Source organism: Bufo gargarizans, chromosome 5, assembly GCF_014858855.1.
Source record: "Bufo gargarizans isolate SCDJY-AF-19 chromosome 5, ASM1485885v1, whole genome shotgun sequence".
Lineage (NCBI taxonomy): Eukaryota > Metazoa > Chordata > Amphibia > Anura > Bufonidae > Bufo > Bufo gargarizans.
Genome location: NC_058084.1, coordinates 477,461,946 through 477,476,871, shown reverse-complemented (window position 1 = coordinate 477,476,871; position 14,926 = coordinate 477,461,946). Strand labels below are relative to the sequence as shown.

Here is a 14,926-nt window from a genome sequence, read left to right as displayed (position 1 = left end):
GCGCTACAGGCTTTGCTTTTCTTTCCATCAAAAGTGCCCCCCAAATCCTGTGGGAGCCCAGAGTGGGCAGAGCCTAAAGGTGCCCATATACGTTAGATGAAGGTCAGATGAAACCACCAATTTCTGTGGAATCAGGTATTGTCATATACTGCTGGAGGTAAACCAGAGGTGCCTGGCAGCAGCCATTTCCCCTCTTCCCATTGAGAACACATGCACCCTAAGATCAGCTCTGCTTTGAGTGTGAGTGCTGGAAGGTGGAGAAAGTCACAAGTGCGGGATCATGTGGTCTCCACCTGTCCCAACCTCTATGACGTTAAAATCAATGGCCAAATGCAATCTTCCCTTAGGCCTATTATTTTTTGGATTATTTTCATTAAATGTTAATATCCGACACTTAAGGTAAGAAGGACCTCGCAAGAAAGGATACAAGTTGTGGGGTCCCTGATCTGTAGACTTGTAAAGGTCCCTTAGTTGAAATATGTTTTGATGAAATCTTTATGGTATATACTCTGGCTTTGTCATGAATATCTATGATGGTTGATAAGCCTTTAAAGACTACCAACATTTAAAGGGGTTGTTTCTGCGGCATCTTATAGTATTGATTTATTTATTTATGTTGTTCAACTGATGGAAACTAGTAACATAATAATAAAAGATTACTCTATAGATTTTTGGGTTCTTTTAGTGACAGGAGCAGCGTGTTCACACCATGCGGCTACTTATACAGCACAAGATGTCTGTGTCTCCATGGAAACCTGACCAAGTTAAAAGGAACAATGCAGAAAAAATGTATCACTCCATTTAGTAATAGAGCAGGAAGGAGGGGAAAGCTTGAAAGGAAGCTCGTATTAATCCTAAAGGAGATATAGATAGATAGATAGATAGATAGATAGATAGATATGAGATAGATGATAGATAGATAGATAGATAGATAGATAGATAGATAGATAGATAGATAATAGAAAGATAGATAATAGAAAGATAGATAATAGAAAGATAGATGATAGATAGATAGATAGATAGATAGATAGATAGATAGATAATAGAACGATAGATGATAGATAGAAAGATAGATAAATCATCTATCTAAGTATCTATCTATCTATGTGGTACATGATAGATGATGGATATATAGATATGAGATAGATAGATAGATATGAGATAGATAGATAGATATGAGATAGATAGATAGATAGATAGATAGATAGAAGATAGATAGATGGGCCAAATGGTTCTTATCTGCAGACACATTCTATGTTTCTATGTTTCTATATGAATTTGCTTTAGTTGATGATGATGATGATGATGATGATGATGATGATTACCTGTATGTTCTCTTCCTATTATCAGGTCTCACCCCCTGTACTGAGCTCACCCTGCAGGCCTTGCAGCTGGTAACGGTCCTGGCCCTGGCACATTCCTGTACACACATGCATATTCCCATATATGCACATGGGGGGAGACCCAGGGTCATAATTGGGGATCTCACATGTGGTTTTGGTTAGTCAGGTCATTTGGAAGCTGCCAGGCAATGCTGTACAGTTATAGATCACACTGGGGAAATGGCTGCAGCAACCAGAACAGCAGGGAGACACTCAGATTTGCCTGAATTTGCACCTTTTGTGAGATCATGAGACCAACTGGACACTGGAAGCACTGGTACATGATAGTATCATCTGAGGACAATGCATATGAACTGGAGTCAGGATGATGCATTGTATGATCAATGCCTATTGCTGGACATGATTTTTTAAGGTAGACCACAATTGTATTTAAGGTGGATATGGACATCTGCAGACATTACTTGATCCCTATGTTCATCTTTAAGTCAGAATTTGTATATAAATGTATGTAATATATACATGATAACTGTACAAGACACCTCCTTTCTTCCCTTCCTTCTTTCTTTTTCTTTCTCTCTGAGATATACAGGGCATATACATTCCGTATATATTTGTTACTCACATTGTCAGGAAGGTGATGTCCCCACATGTTGATGAGTTGTGATGTGGAAGCTTTTGCTGCAATAAGTCAGAAGCCTGGAAATGGGAGTTTTCCATAGGTGGCCTCTATTACACCACCTATCATTGTCTGACCCTCTCCCAGCAGCTTCACACATATGAATTGCACTGCCTTGACTCCTTACATGCACAATTGTAGTGCACTGAGTTCATTTGTATGGCTGTGGTGCACTAAGAGTTAAACCTTCCAACTGCCCCATGAGCAGAAATACAATAAATGTAATTGGATGATTTCTTGTATCTGTAAACAGGAGCTGATAAGAGGAGTCAGTGTTTAAACCGAAGTAATTATCTAATATCTCCCTTGATAATCACTGATTGTATCTGAATCTGGAGCTGGACGAACTGGTAATCCCCAGACCTGGACGAGGTGCTAATAGTATCTCCAGCCATGGATGTGGAGGGCAGTGCATCACACAAGTCCTAATTGCACCAGAAATGAGTGTTTGTTTTGCAAGTGAAAAGAGGGAAGGAGGAGAAGTAACATCATCTAAATCTGCCTAATGACAATGATACTGGACAAACACAGGAAGGCAGGCAAAAACTAGAAAAATCTGATCTATACATGATGATAGATAAATAGATAGATGACAGATAAATAGATAGATAGATAGATAGATAGATAGATAGATAGATATGATCCATAGATATGAGATAGATTAATAGAGACTATATAGAAAAATAAAAGGATAAATAGATAGAAACTATAATTAATATATAGAGAAATCTATATAGTATATGGAAATATAAATATGGATATACAGTTAATTTGGGGAATTAAAAGCTATATGGAATATAAAAAAGACATCCATAAATAGATAGATATGAGTTAGATAGATATAATACATAGATATAAAATAGAAAGAAATAGATATGAGATAGATTAATAGAAACTATATAGAAAAATCTATATAGTATATGAAAAAATATAAATATGGATATAAAGATAAATATGCCAGATTGAAAACTATACTGAATATAAAAAAGCTATACTGAATAAAAAACAGACAGAGATAGATAATAGATAGATGATAGATATATAGATAATAGATAGATGATAGATGATAGAAAGATAGATAGATATATAGATGATAGAAGATAGATAGAGAGATAGATAGATGATAGAAGATAGATAGAAAGAAAGAAAGATGGATAGATAGATAGATAGATAGATAGAAGATAGATAGATAGCTAGAAAGATAGATAGATAGATAGATAGATAGATAATGGAAAGATTATAAAAAGATATCCCTTTTTATAGATAGATAATTGGATAGTGGAAGGGTTTCTGTCTCTCTCCATATTGATCAGATCTCCCTCCTTTGTCCCTGCTCTTTCTCCTTCCCAGTTTACAGTCGCTTTCCCATCTCTCTCTTCCACATTGAGTGCCCAGTGAGATATGACAATTGTCCCCTCAGCCCCAGCCTGGCAGTGCAGTAAATAATGGCTGAATTAGCCCTAGTGGCCAGAATGAGCTGCAGCCCAGTGTAATAATTACATTGCAGGGCTGGATTAGGATGCTATTATCATAATCTGGACGTTTACAATTATCTGTAATTTGCAAAGATGCACCAGGTCTTGATTACAGCAGTTATTTTTTTTTTTATCAAGCTAACCATCACTAAACAGTGACAGTAATAACAGCTAATTTTGCTGGCAATATAAGAGGTGCTGGGGTGTGCAAACAATTTCACACCTGGATGTGCTCATTCCACCAAGAACCCACAGATAGCTGCGGCTTCTCCTGCCTCACACCCTCAGCTCTGCTCAGCTCTGCAGCCTGCAGCACCGGGGCTGCTGGACTCCCAGGACTCAGGTAGGTCTGCCTCCTTATTCCCCCTGCCCTGTCCTCGGCCTGTGGGAGTCCTGGGAACAGCACTGCACCCACGGGGGCCCCTCTCCTCTACCGCAGGTGCTGCGCGGCTGTATGCGATTTATTGTATAGGATGCGATTATTGCAGAGATGGGCGTTACATTGTCAGAGAAACTAGTAGGAAATACCTTGACGTAGTGAGTGGCATCTATCTATCTATTTATCTATCTAATATCTATCTACAGTATCTATCTATCTAACATCTAATATCTATCTATCTAATATTTATCTACAGTATCTATCTCCTATCTATCTCATCTCTATTTTTTTATCTTCTATATATCTATCTTATATCTATCTATCTATCTATCTATCTGTCTAATATCTATCTATCTATCTATTTATTTATGTATCTGTCTCTACCTATGTTATCTCAATGACTTGTGTTTTTCATGCAGTGAGTAAGGTGAGTCTCATTCTGCCTGTAGGTGACGCTGTCTCATGAATGAGGTTGTCCTACTGTCAGACTGGATTTGTTTAGCTGACACAAACCTCATATAATACAAGTTACATTTCACTGTAGTCACTAAATACCTGTCTACTGCAGATGGTTGTTGTATTCTGTGTGTGAATAATGAAACAAGTAGATAGATTATAGATATTAGATAGATATGATATAGATAGATAGATAGATAGATAGATAGATATGAGATAGATAGATAATAGATAGATAGATATGAGATAAATAAATACATAGATATAAGATAGATAGATAGATAGATAATAGATTGATAGATATGAGATAGATAGATAATAGATTGATAGATATGAGATAGATACAGATATATATGAGATAGATAGATAGATAGATAGATATGAGACAGACATTAATATCCATCTCCATACAATGCATTTAGGACCAGTTTTGCTCCGATCTGGTCGCACCGACCATGCACAGGGCATTGTATGGAGGGTCTTGCGGGTCTTGCCCTGAGTCCTCTCCCTTTGTGTCCCAGCAGCTGCAGTTCTGAATCTTCTTCTATCCTCTAATTTCCCTTAATTCTCAGTTTTCGGCGCCGGCTCTCAGCCATTTGTATCTGAATAACAGAATAATTTCCATCTTTTGTTTCCCTTCTTTCCTCTTCCTGTATCTAAATAAAGATGGCTTTTTAGTATTAAAAGTGGGAGAAAATTACAGGTAATTATCTTTGACGGTAAAAACGCTGTAATCAGCAGGCTACATGAAAAATTACTCTAATTATGGCTGCATTTAAAGAGAATGGAGAGAGAGAGAAAAAAAAAAATTCCCCCGTTTCTTGTGGATAAAACGTTAAATTGTCGCCAATGCGCGGTTCACACTGGATGGGACTGCAGCTGGAGGCTTTGTTCAGCCCTGATCCTGGGGAGATGGAGACCCTGAGATGCACAGTGGGAAGGGGGGAAAGAAAAGCCAGCACTTTACCAGAATGTAACAATGCAAGACCTAGAAAATGACAAGACTGATCGCTTCTGCGCCATTCGGGAGACTGCGACTTTTACAACAGCAGCAGCGCACTCCCCATACAATGCAGCCCCCTGGATATGGGTAAGTAATCTTTCCTTTGTGCTTAATTATAGTGACTGTCCTTTTCTTGCACTGCTGCCTGTAGCTGTCATTATATCGAACTCTCTATTGACTGGGTGCTTTCAAGGCTCGCCATTTTGAAGGATGCCCAGCTCTGCGCCATTTATTCTCCCAGCATGGGTCAGCCTTTATTGACAATGCGGTTTGCATTTCTAGAGAGCGAGAGAGAAAGGAGAAAGCAGGTTGCTGCCACTATACTCACTACAAGTACCAGCAAGGCTTTGCATCATCAGAGCTCACAAAGGTCGCACAGTAGGGATTGGAGTAAATGGCGCAAGGCTCGATGTACTGGGCATGCGTAAATGCCTCACCATCCATAGGCATTGGGTAGAACAGAGCTGACAAAGCAACTAGCGGCTACTGTAAAGGTCGCTCAGTACAGAGAGGAGCAAATGGCGCAAGGCTGAATGAATTGCGCATGCCTTACTCTAATTTCACCCCTCCCCCCACACACCTTTGATCATATAGAATCCTCATAGTACAATTATCTATTTCATGTATATCCAGTCTGACTACAGTTCACACCATAAATAATTCCTACTACATGAGTAACGCATTTGCGTCAATGGCGCAAACGATTAACCTATTACTTCTTACATCCTCTGCCATTCTAAGAGAGAGACAGACACATTGCATCTATGGGAGACGCTCCCACCCCGATGCACCCATAGGTGTGCCCAAAATGGCTCCAAACTAAACAAAAATAAATAAAAATACATAAATAAATAAATAAAAACAAAACAAAAAAACGCATCCAGCCCCTGAACCGCTCACTGCAGTTACATAGGGACCTGACTGCACGGCTCCTCTATCATATGGTTGCAATGTTTCAGCTCCAAAATAGTCCTTAGGGATGCATGTGTGCGACATTTCTGTAGAAAAAAAATAATGCAGGCCATATTGGGAAAATCCTGAATTATTGAATCTCCAGATACAAGCACCTGACACAATTCCTGACAACCGATAAGCGCAATTCTGAGGCACATTTCAGGTTCCTAATTTTCACGACAAATCCCCCCTTTTTTTTTTTTGGGACAGATGCAGAGGACTGTGCGCCAATTTAACCCCAGTTTTTGGAGTGCCTGCTCCTTAGCGACTTTTGCTTTTGCGACAATTTCGCCAACCAGGAACAAACCGGACACTTACACAAGATCAGGAATGGATGTTGTTGCGGTTTTTTTCCGCTCTCCATTTATGAAAGACAATAACATATAAAGTATGTACAGCTAAAATTCAACAATATATACATAAAATGTCCCTGTCGTCGACGAATGAGTCCTGCCACTAGGCCTAGAGCCTGCGCCATTCACAGTCTATGTAGTTAAAAAAAAAACAGTGGTTTGCCGACTGCCCGCCACAAAAGGCGCATCTTCGCAAAGGTCGCAGCGTGAAAATGTCTCTCTGCTTTCTCTCACACTCGTCCCAACGCCGAGGAGGTTGCTGGAGTTGACTGGCAGCTTGTGCAATGCGGCCCTGTCCTTTCGTTCCAAGGAATGTAACATCCCTTTAAGTTCCCTGGTGGGGGAAGGATTGGCGCAAAACAATCGGAGGTTGTATGAACTCCATGATGAAGATCTTCAAGTTATGTCGTTGAGGTTTCTTAAAAGAAGTGGACTTTCTCCCCAAAAAGGTCTCCCAGATCCTGACATCATTTGGCAAAAAAATAAAAAAGAAAGAAAATTTGGGAACGATATCCTCAAAAGTCTACCCAAAAGTCGCAGTGTCGGAAATGTCACATCATCTGCGACCTCTGCATTGTGTCTTGGTGTGGGGAGGAATACCAGTGAGAGTACCCGGGCATGTAGCTGTTTGTGGCCATGTTCACACCCTTTGCGGATCCTGAAACGTCCCAGACAGGGGGGATAGCCGGAGACCGGGGGGACAGGGCGGCGGACACCGGTAAGGGGTCGCTGTCGTGGGGGTTCCCTCCTTGTTTCAGGAGCTTCTTGTACTTGGAGCGCTTGTTCTGGAACCAGATCTTCACCTGGAAACCCCAAAATAATCCAAGGTTAGAAAGGAGGGAGCAGCCTGTGTTCACACTGTGCAGTACAGCGCGGTATTATAGGGGGCAGAACAAACAATAGTAATAATAATAATAGTAATATAATTATCTGTCTGTTGTCTATATAATTATAGATCAACCAATTATTAATCTTTTTCATTATCTAATATCTATCAATATATTACTCTAATTATCTATTTGATTATATATTATTAACATAACATGGTTATCTATTTTAATTATCTATCTCCTATCTATCTATCTATCTATCTCCTATCTATCTATCTATCTATTATCTATCTATCTATCTATCTCATATCTATCTATCTATCTATCTATCTATCTATCTATCCTATCTATCTCCTATCTATCTATCTCATATCTATCTATCTATCTATCTATCTATCTCCTGTACAGTGGATTAGGCAGGGGGTGAGCAGAGCTGAGTTTGCCATTTGACTGCATTTTTTGAATTCAGGACACACAAAGCACACAGCTGACACACTGAGCTCTGCTATATCTTTAGTGTGCTCTCTATACACATGTGTCATGCAGGAGAAGGTTAGTGGCTTCGGGCTCTTCCCTATCTATCAGGCATTAGACGGTTAACCCCATATGCGTCTTCTCCTGTGCAGCTCACATTGTGCGGATGTTTCTGTAGTGATCAAAGCCCTTTGTAAATGATTGTTCTCCACAACCCAAAACCTGATGAGCAGCAAAGTCCCACTGTATTATCTATCTATCTATTATCTATCTATTATCTATCTCTCTATCTCCTATCTATCTATCTCATATCTATCTATCTATCTATCTATCTATCTATTTATTATCTATCTATCTATCTCCTATCAATCTATCTATCTATCTATCTATCTATTTATTATCTATCTATCTATTATCTATCTCCTATCTATCTATCTATCTATCTCCTATCAATCAATCTATCTATCTATCTATTATCTATCTATCTATCTATTATCTATCTATCTATCTATCTATCTATCTATCTATCTATCTATCTATCTATCTATCTACCTATATCTTCCTTATAGCCTGATGATGATGATGATGATGGCTGTTACCTGTGTTTGGGTTAGGCCCAAGGACGCCGCCAGTTCTGCCCTCTCTGGAAGTGCCAGGTATTGTGTTTGCTGGAATCGGTGATTTAGAGCCTGGAGCTGAAGACTGGAGTATATTGTCCGCGGTTTTCTTATCTTTTTGCCTTTGCCATTAAACCTGATTTCCCCATTTTCGATGACTGTCGTTTTCTGTTGATCGACTAGAGATAAAATAACATAGATATTGTTAGAGTAAAAATATAAGGAAGAAATATAATTTTCCTGAAATATCCCCTAAATAATAATAAATAATATGAAATATCAATAATAAAAGCAGCAAAAGTAATAGTAATAATAATAATAATGATGATAACAATAATATAATAATTAAAATAATTAAAATGTAAAACGCTCAGAGCTGATATCATCTACAAATAATAATAATTCTGATAAGACATAAAACTATGATATATATATTATTATTATTAATATTATTATTATTGTCATTGTTATTATTATCATCATCATTATATGCTATCACAACACAATAAAATGTAATGCAAAATAAAAAATAATAAAAAATAATAACATCCACTAAATGCGGTGCACATATCACGCATGATGGTGGTTATTCTCCTTATGAGGCTGTAATAATCAGATGGTAAATCAGGATCTGCAATGACCACAGTGAGAACAGGAGGAGGACACAGACCAGGTCCCAGGTAGCACCAGAAGTCCCAGCAGTCCTCCTCTGCCCTTGGCCGATGTTTGCTCTCAGCTCCTTCTACTTCTCTGAGCTGTTATTTTTATTTTTTTCTTATATCAGGTTCTCCTAAATCTGTGCAGCCAACAAGGTTTTTACACGGATAATTGACTTTATGTCACCAATTTACTGCCCACAGAGGGAGAACAATGGCTGATTTCACTGGGTGCTCGGCAGTCCCAGAACTGCCCATCATCAGCTGAGACATGAAGCTAGAAGGGCCTCTATCTGATGGATAGAGAGATAGATAGATAGATAGATAGATAGATAGATAGATAGATAGATAGATAATAGATGGATAGATGGATAATATATAATAGATAGATAGATAGATAGATAATATATAATAGATAATAGATAGATAATAGATAGATATGAGATAGATTATTGATTGATTGCTAAAGATAGATAATAGAGAGGTGACAGATAATATAGAGATAGAACTGATTGTGTATATAACAATAATTTAGTGGATATGCAAAAACAATTATATAAAAATATAAAAATAATACATCAATTTATTAAAAATGAAAAAACTAAATACACACGAAATAAATGGAATAGAAATAGTATAAATGCCCACAAATAGTGCTAGGAAGTATCGCAATGAAGACAATAGGTGCTGTCTATGTCTATAATTTAATGCTACATTAATCAGTACAGATAAAAGAAAAATAGATAAATAAATATTGATAGATGATAAAGAGACAGACAGGGGTTCTGCAGTGCACTGATACCATGGCTGGGGGCCACTATTCACACCACAGTTTACATAACGCTGCGGATGTCAGGTGGCCGCTGGCGATACATAGCAGCACTCCATTCCACATGACATTACAGCACAGTGCACACCATGCGGGAGCGGCCATTAATCATCGCACTGCATCCTCCGAGCCCTGCGCTAGCGCCCGGCAGAAAGATGAGAAATGCACAGTCTGAACGGTTCTCTAACAGCAAGGAGGGGGAAACAGCCCCGACACCATCCTAAATATCCAGAGTCAGCAGAGCCTTCCATAAAGGAGGCAGAAGGCGACTTTGTGTCAGTGGAAAATCTCAGACAGAGGAAAAGGTGCGAATATCAGAAGACAACATCAGAGCAAGAAAAACCGCAGCCCCGGGAGAGGGGACAATGGAGGAGCGGCATGGAGGGTCTGGGTGATGGGGGCTTCACAGCATTATTGGGGTGCATGGCCTGAAGAGGGCTGGTCAGGGTACAGGGACTTATGCAATGGGTCGAACTAAATATTGTGCCAAGTGGCACAGAAAGCATAATACGAGGCATGGAGGGTTCTAATGATACATTGAGCCAGATGATAGGGATGCATGGCATGGAGGGATATGAAGGATGCAATGTGCCAGGTGGTAGGGTGTTGGGTGCATAGTATGGTTGGTAATTAACGTTGCATGTGGCAGGGGTGCAGGGTGCAGTGTGCATGGCTGTTTTTTGTATGTGGCTGGTTGGCATGGCATGGTTGATTTTTGCATGTGTCAGGGGTGCAGGGTGGATGGCATGGCTGAGTACTGCAGGTGGTAGGGTGGATGGCATGGCATGGCTGATTTTTGCATGTGGCAGGGGTGCAGGATGCATGGCATAGCTGATTGTTGCAGGTGGCAGGGGTGCATGGCATGGTTGATTTTTGCATGTGGCAGGGGTGCAGGGTGGATGGCTGAGTGCTGCAGGTGGTAGGGTGGATGGCATGGTTGATTTCTGCATGGCATGCAGGCAGGGTGGCCTCACCTGGGTCGTCGGTGCGGGTCTGGGTGGCCGTCGTGCTGCTGGAGCTGCTGCTGTTGTAGGACTGCAGGTAGGGGCTGTGCTGGCTCATGTACGGGTAAGCCGCCGCCGCCGCCGCCAGGGAGCGGTTGTACTGGGAGTTGGTGCCCGGGTAGGACGAGCTGTCGTGCTGGTGGTGATGGTGGTGATGATGCGGGTGGGAGCCGGAGTGCAGGCAGTGCAGGGGGTAGTGACTGGCAGCCATGCCCGGGGAGCTCTGCTGGGAGTGGGAGCTCTGCTGCTGACCGAACTCCATAAAGGCAGACTTGGACGAGTCCTGAGCTTCCAAGCCTTCAGCCATCGTAGTCATGGTCATCATCAAACTTTGTGATTGAAGGCAACCTACCCCCTCCCACCCCTGAGAGGCCACCTACCCTATACTTAGTGCAATCCCCCTTCCTGCTGCACTGACAGCCAGGCCTGCAGGGTGGATGGAGGGTGCAGTAGTCTTGCAGCAGCTTCTCCCCTTGTTGTTGTTGATGATGAGGATGATGATGAGGATGATGAGGATGATGTTATCCCCCCTTAATTCCCATTGTTTGGCTTGTGCAGTGGGTGCAGAGATTTAAGGTGGATTCTGTTAAAGTTCAGCTTCTGCTTTTAGACTTAGACAAGTAGAATGGTTTGTCTCCAAAGGGCAGCGCCTCCCGATTGGTCAGTCAACCCCTGACGTCACAATCCCTCTGCTCCTACTGGCTTTTTTTTTTTTTTTGTGTCTGAGCCTGAGCCCACCTTTCTGAGACTCAGCTCTCCTTACACATCATGCAGGAGGGATGCACAGTGCACAGCACCGAGTACACACAGGGAGGAGGAGGCACAGCCTGAAGGGGAGAGTGCACAGCACCCAGTACACACAGGGAGGAGGGGGCACAGCCTGAAGGGGAGAGTGCACAGCACCCAGTACACACAGGGAGGAGGGGGCACAGCCTGAAGGGGAGAGTGCACAGCACCCAGTACACACAGGGAGGAGGGGGCACAGCCTGAAGGGGAGAGTGCACAGCACCCAGTACACACAGGGAGGAGGGGGCACAGCCTGAAGGGGAGAGTGCACAGCACCCAGTACACACAGGGAGGAGGGGGCACAGCCTGAAGGGGAGAGTGCACAGCACCCAGTACACACAGGGAGGAGGGGGCACAGCCTGCAGGGGAGAGTGCACAGCACCCAGTACACACAGGGAGGAGGGGGCACAGCCTGCAGGGGAGAGTGCACAGCACCCAGTACACACAGGGAGGAGGGGGCACAGCCTGCAGGGGAGAGTGCACAGCACCCAGTACACACAGGGAGGAGGGGGAACAGCCTGCAGGGGAGAGTGCACAGCACCCAGTACACACAGGGAGGAGGGGGCACAGCCTGAAGGGGAGAGTGCACAGCACCCAGTACACACAGAGAGGAGGGGGCACAGCCTGAAGGGGAGAGTGCACAGCACCCAGTACACACAGGGAGGAGGGGGCACAGCCTGCAGGGGAGAGTGCACAGCACCCAGTACACACAGGGAGGAGGGGGCACAGCCTGCAGGGGAGAGTGCACAGCACCCAGTACACACAGGGAGGAGGGGGCACAGCCTGCAGGGGAGAGTGCACAGCACCCAGTACACACAGGGAGGAGGGGGCACAGCCTGCAGGGGAGAGTGCACAGCACCCAGTACACACAGGGAGGAAGGGGCACAGCACCGAGTACACACAGGGAGGAGGGGGCACAGCCTGCAGTGGAGAGTGCACAGCACCCAGTACACACAGGGAGGAAGGGGAACAGCACCGAGTACACACAGGGAGGAGGGGGCACAGCCTGCAGGGGAGAGTGCACAGCACCCAGTACACACAGAGAGGAGGGGGCACAGCCTGCAGGGGAGAGTGCACAGCACCCAGTACACACAGGGAGGAGGGGGCACAGCCTGCAGTGGAGAGTGCACAGCACCCAGTACACACAGGGAGGAAGGGGAACAGCACCGAGTACACACAGGGAGGAGGGGGCACAGCCTGCAGGGGAGAGTGCACAGCACCCAGTACACACAGAGAGGAGGGGGCACAGCCTGCAGGGGAGAGTGCACAGCACCCAGTACACACAGGGAGGAGGGGGCACAGCCTGCAGGGGAGAGTGCACAGCACCCAGTACACACAGGGAGGAGGGGGCACAGCCTGCAGGGAGAGTGCATAGCACACAGTACACACAGGGAGAAGGGGGCACAGAACTGAGTACACACAGGGAGGAGGGCGCACAGAACTGAGTACACACAGGGAGGAGGGCGCACAGAACTGAGTACACACAGGGAGGGGGCGTAGCACTGAGTACACACAGGGAGGAGGGGGCACAGAACCCACTACACACAGTGAGGAGGGGGTACAGCACTGAGTACACACAGGGAGGAGGGGGCACAGCACCCAGTACACACAGTGAGGAGGGGGTACAGCACTGAGTACACACAGGGAGGAGGGGGCACAGCACCCAGTACACACAGGGAGGAGGGGGCACAGCACTGAGTACACACAGGGAGGAGGTGGCACAGAACCCACTACACACAGTGAGGAGGGGGTACAGCACTGAGTACACACAGGGAGGAGGGGGCACAGCACTGAGTACACACAGGGAGGAGGGGGCACAGCACCCAGTACACACAGGGAGGAGGGGGCACAGAACCAGGTACACACAGGAAGGAGGGGGCACAGCACCCAGTACACACAGGGAGGAGGGGGCACAGCACTGAGTACACACAGGGAGGAGGTGGCACAGAACCCACTACACACAGTGAGGAGGGGGTACAGCACTGAGTACACACAGGGAGGAGGGGGCACAGCACTGAGTACACACAGGGAGGAGGGGGCACAGCACTGAGTACACACAGGGAAAAAGGGAAAATGCACAGCACTGAGTACACACAGGCTGCAGGGAGGGGGCACATTCCAATTAACCCACTGTATGCCAGTATAATTAAATGTATTTATTTTTCTTGCTCACATGCATCCACTACAAGGACTCCTGCGACGTTTGTGCGCCGGTTTAAGGACAGCTACTAGGCCTACATACAGCTAACCCTTTATCCACCATCTGCAAGATTCTCTTTGCCTATTTGCACCTCCCCCCCCCCCCACCTTGTATAAGTATTCATCCCTTCCATTATTTGTCTGCATGTCATAGATGGAGTCAGATATTGATCAGGATCACAGGATAGTGGGGGGGGGGGGGGGGTAATGTCTTTGTTACAGTGACAGTTCTGCACTCCAGTCACAGAAATGTCGCGAAATCCATGCAAATTGGACGCCTGGTTAGTGGATTTGGCAGATACTGGTCCTGGGTCTGCGGGCCCTGTAATCCCAACACATGTGATATTAGTGTCAACAGTGTAAATGATAAAAAATAGAATTTGTCGCACAGGTATGTTGTTTTTACAGAAGGGGAAAAAGGCGCAATTAGAGCCGTAATCAGCAATGGGGAGAGATCGGCCGTGATTAGCTGCGCCGCTTTCTTCCCAGGGCTGCTGGAAAATTGAGAACAATTTGCTGCGTGTAATGATTATGGACTGGGTTTATTTTGGGAGGTGGAATAAAAAGTGGATATAGCATAAATTATCCTGTAATTATACAGCAGTGTCGCCGCAATTATCCTCTTATCACCAGCCTTGTCTCACTGCTGCAGTTTGTTTCACTTTTTTTTTTATATAAAGAGGGAACTCCATACCTTATTATTATTAATCCATTTATTATTTGCAAGAGGATTTATAGAGAACATCCAGCTGCTGCCTTCTCTTTCTGCTCCAAAGATGGACTGAAGAAAGACAGCAGCACCGGCAACAGCAACTACAGGACCGGCAACAGCAACTACAGCACCGGCAACAGCAACTACAGCAACAGCAGCAGCAGCAGCACCCTGCTCTAT

The 14,926-nt window shown here is 44.1% G+C and overlaps 1 protein-coding gene across 1 annotated transcript; it reads right to left on the bottom strand.

Moving 5' to 3' along the window:
• Window positions 1-6,729: 6,729 nt before the first annotated feature.
• On the bottom strand, window positions 6,730-11,635 carry DLX6 (distal-less homeobox 6). The gene is made up of 3 exons (XM_044294912.1): window positions 11,020-11,635; window positions 8,543-8,739; window positions 6,730-7,442 (listed from the first exon to the last, which is right to left on the bottom strand). Exons 1-3 carry the CDS (start codon window positions 11,372-11,374, stop codon window positions 7,191-7,193), a joined length of 804 nt encoding a protein of 267 aa, XP_044150847.1. The 5' UTR covers window positions 11,375-11,635; the 3' UTR covers window positions 6,730-7,190.
• Window positions 11,636-14,926: the final 3,291 nt, after the last annotated feature.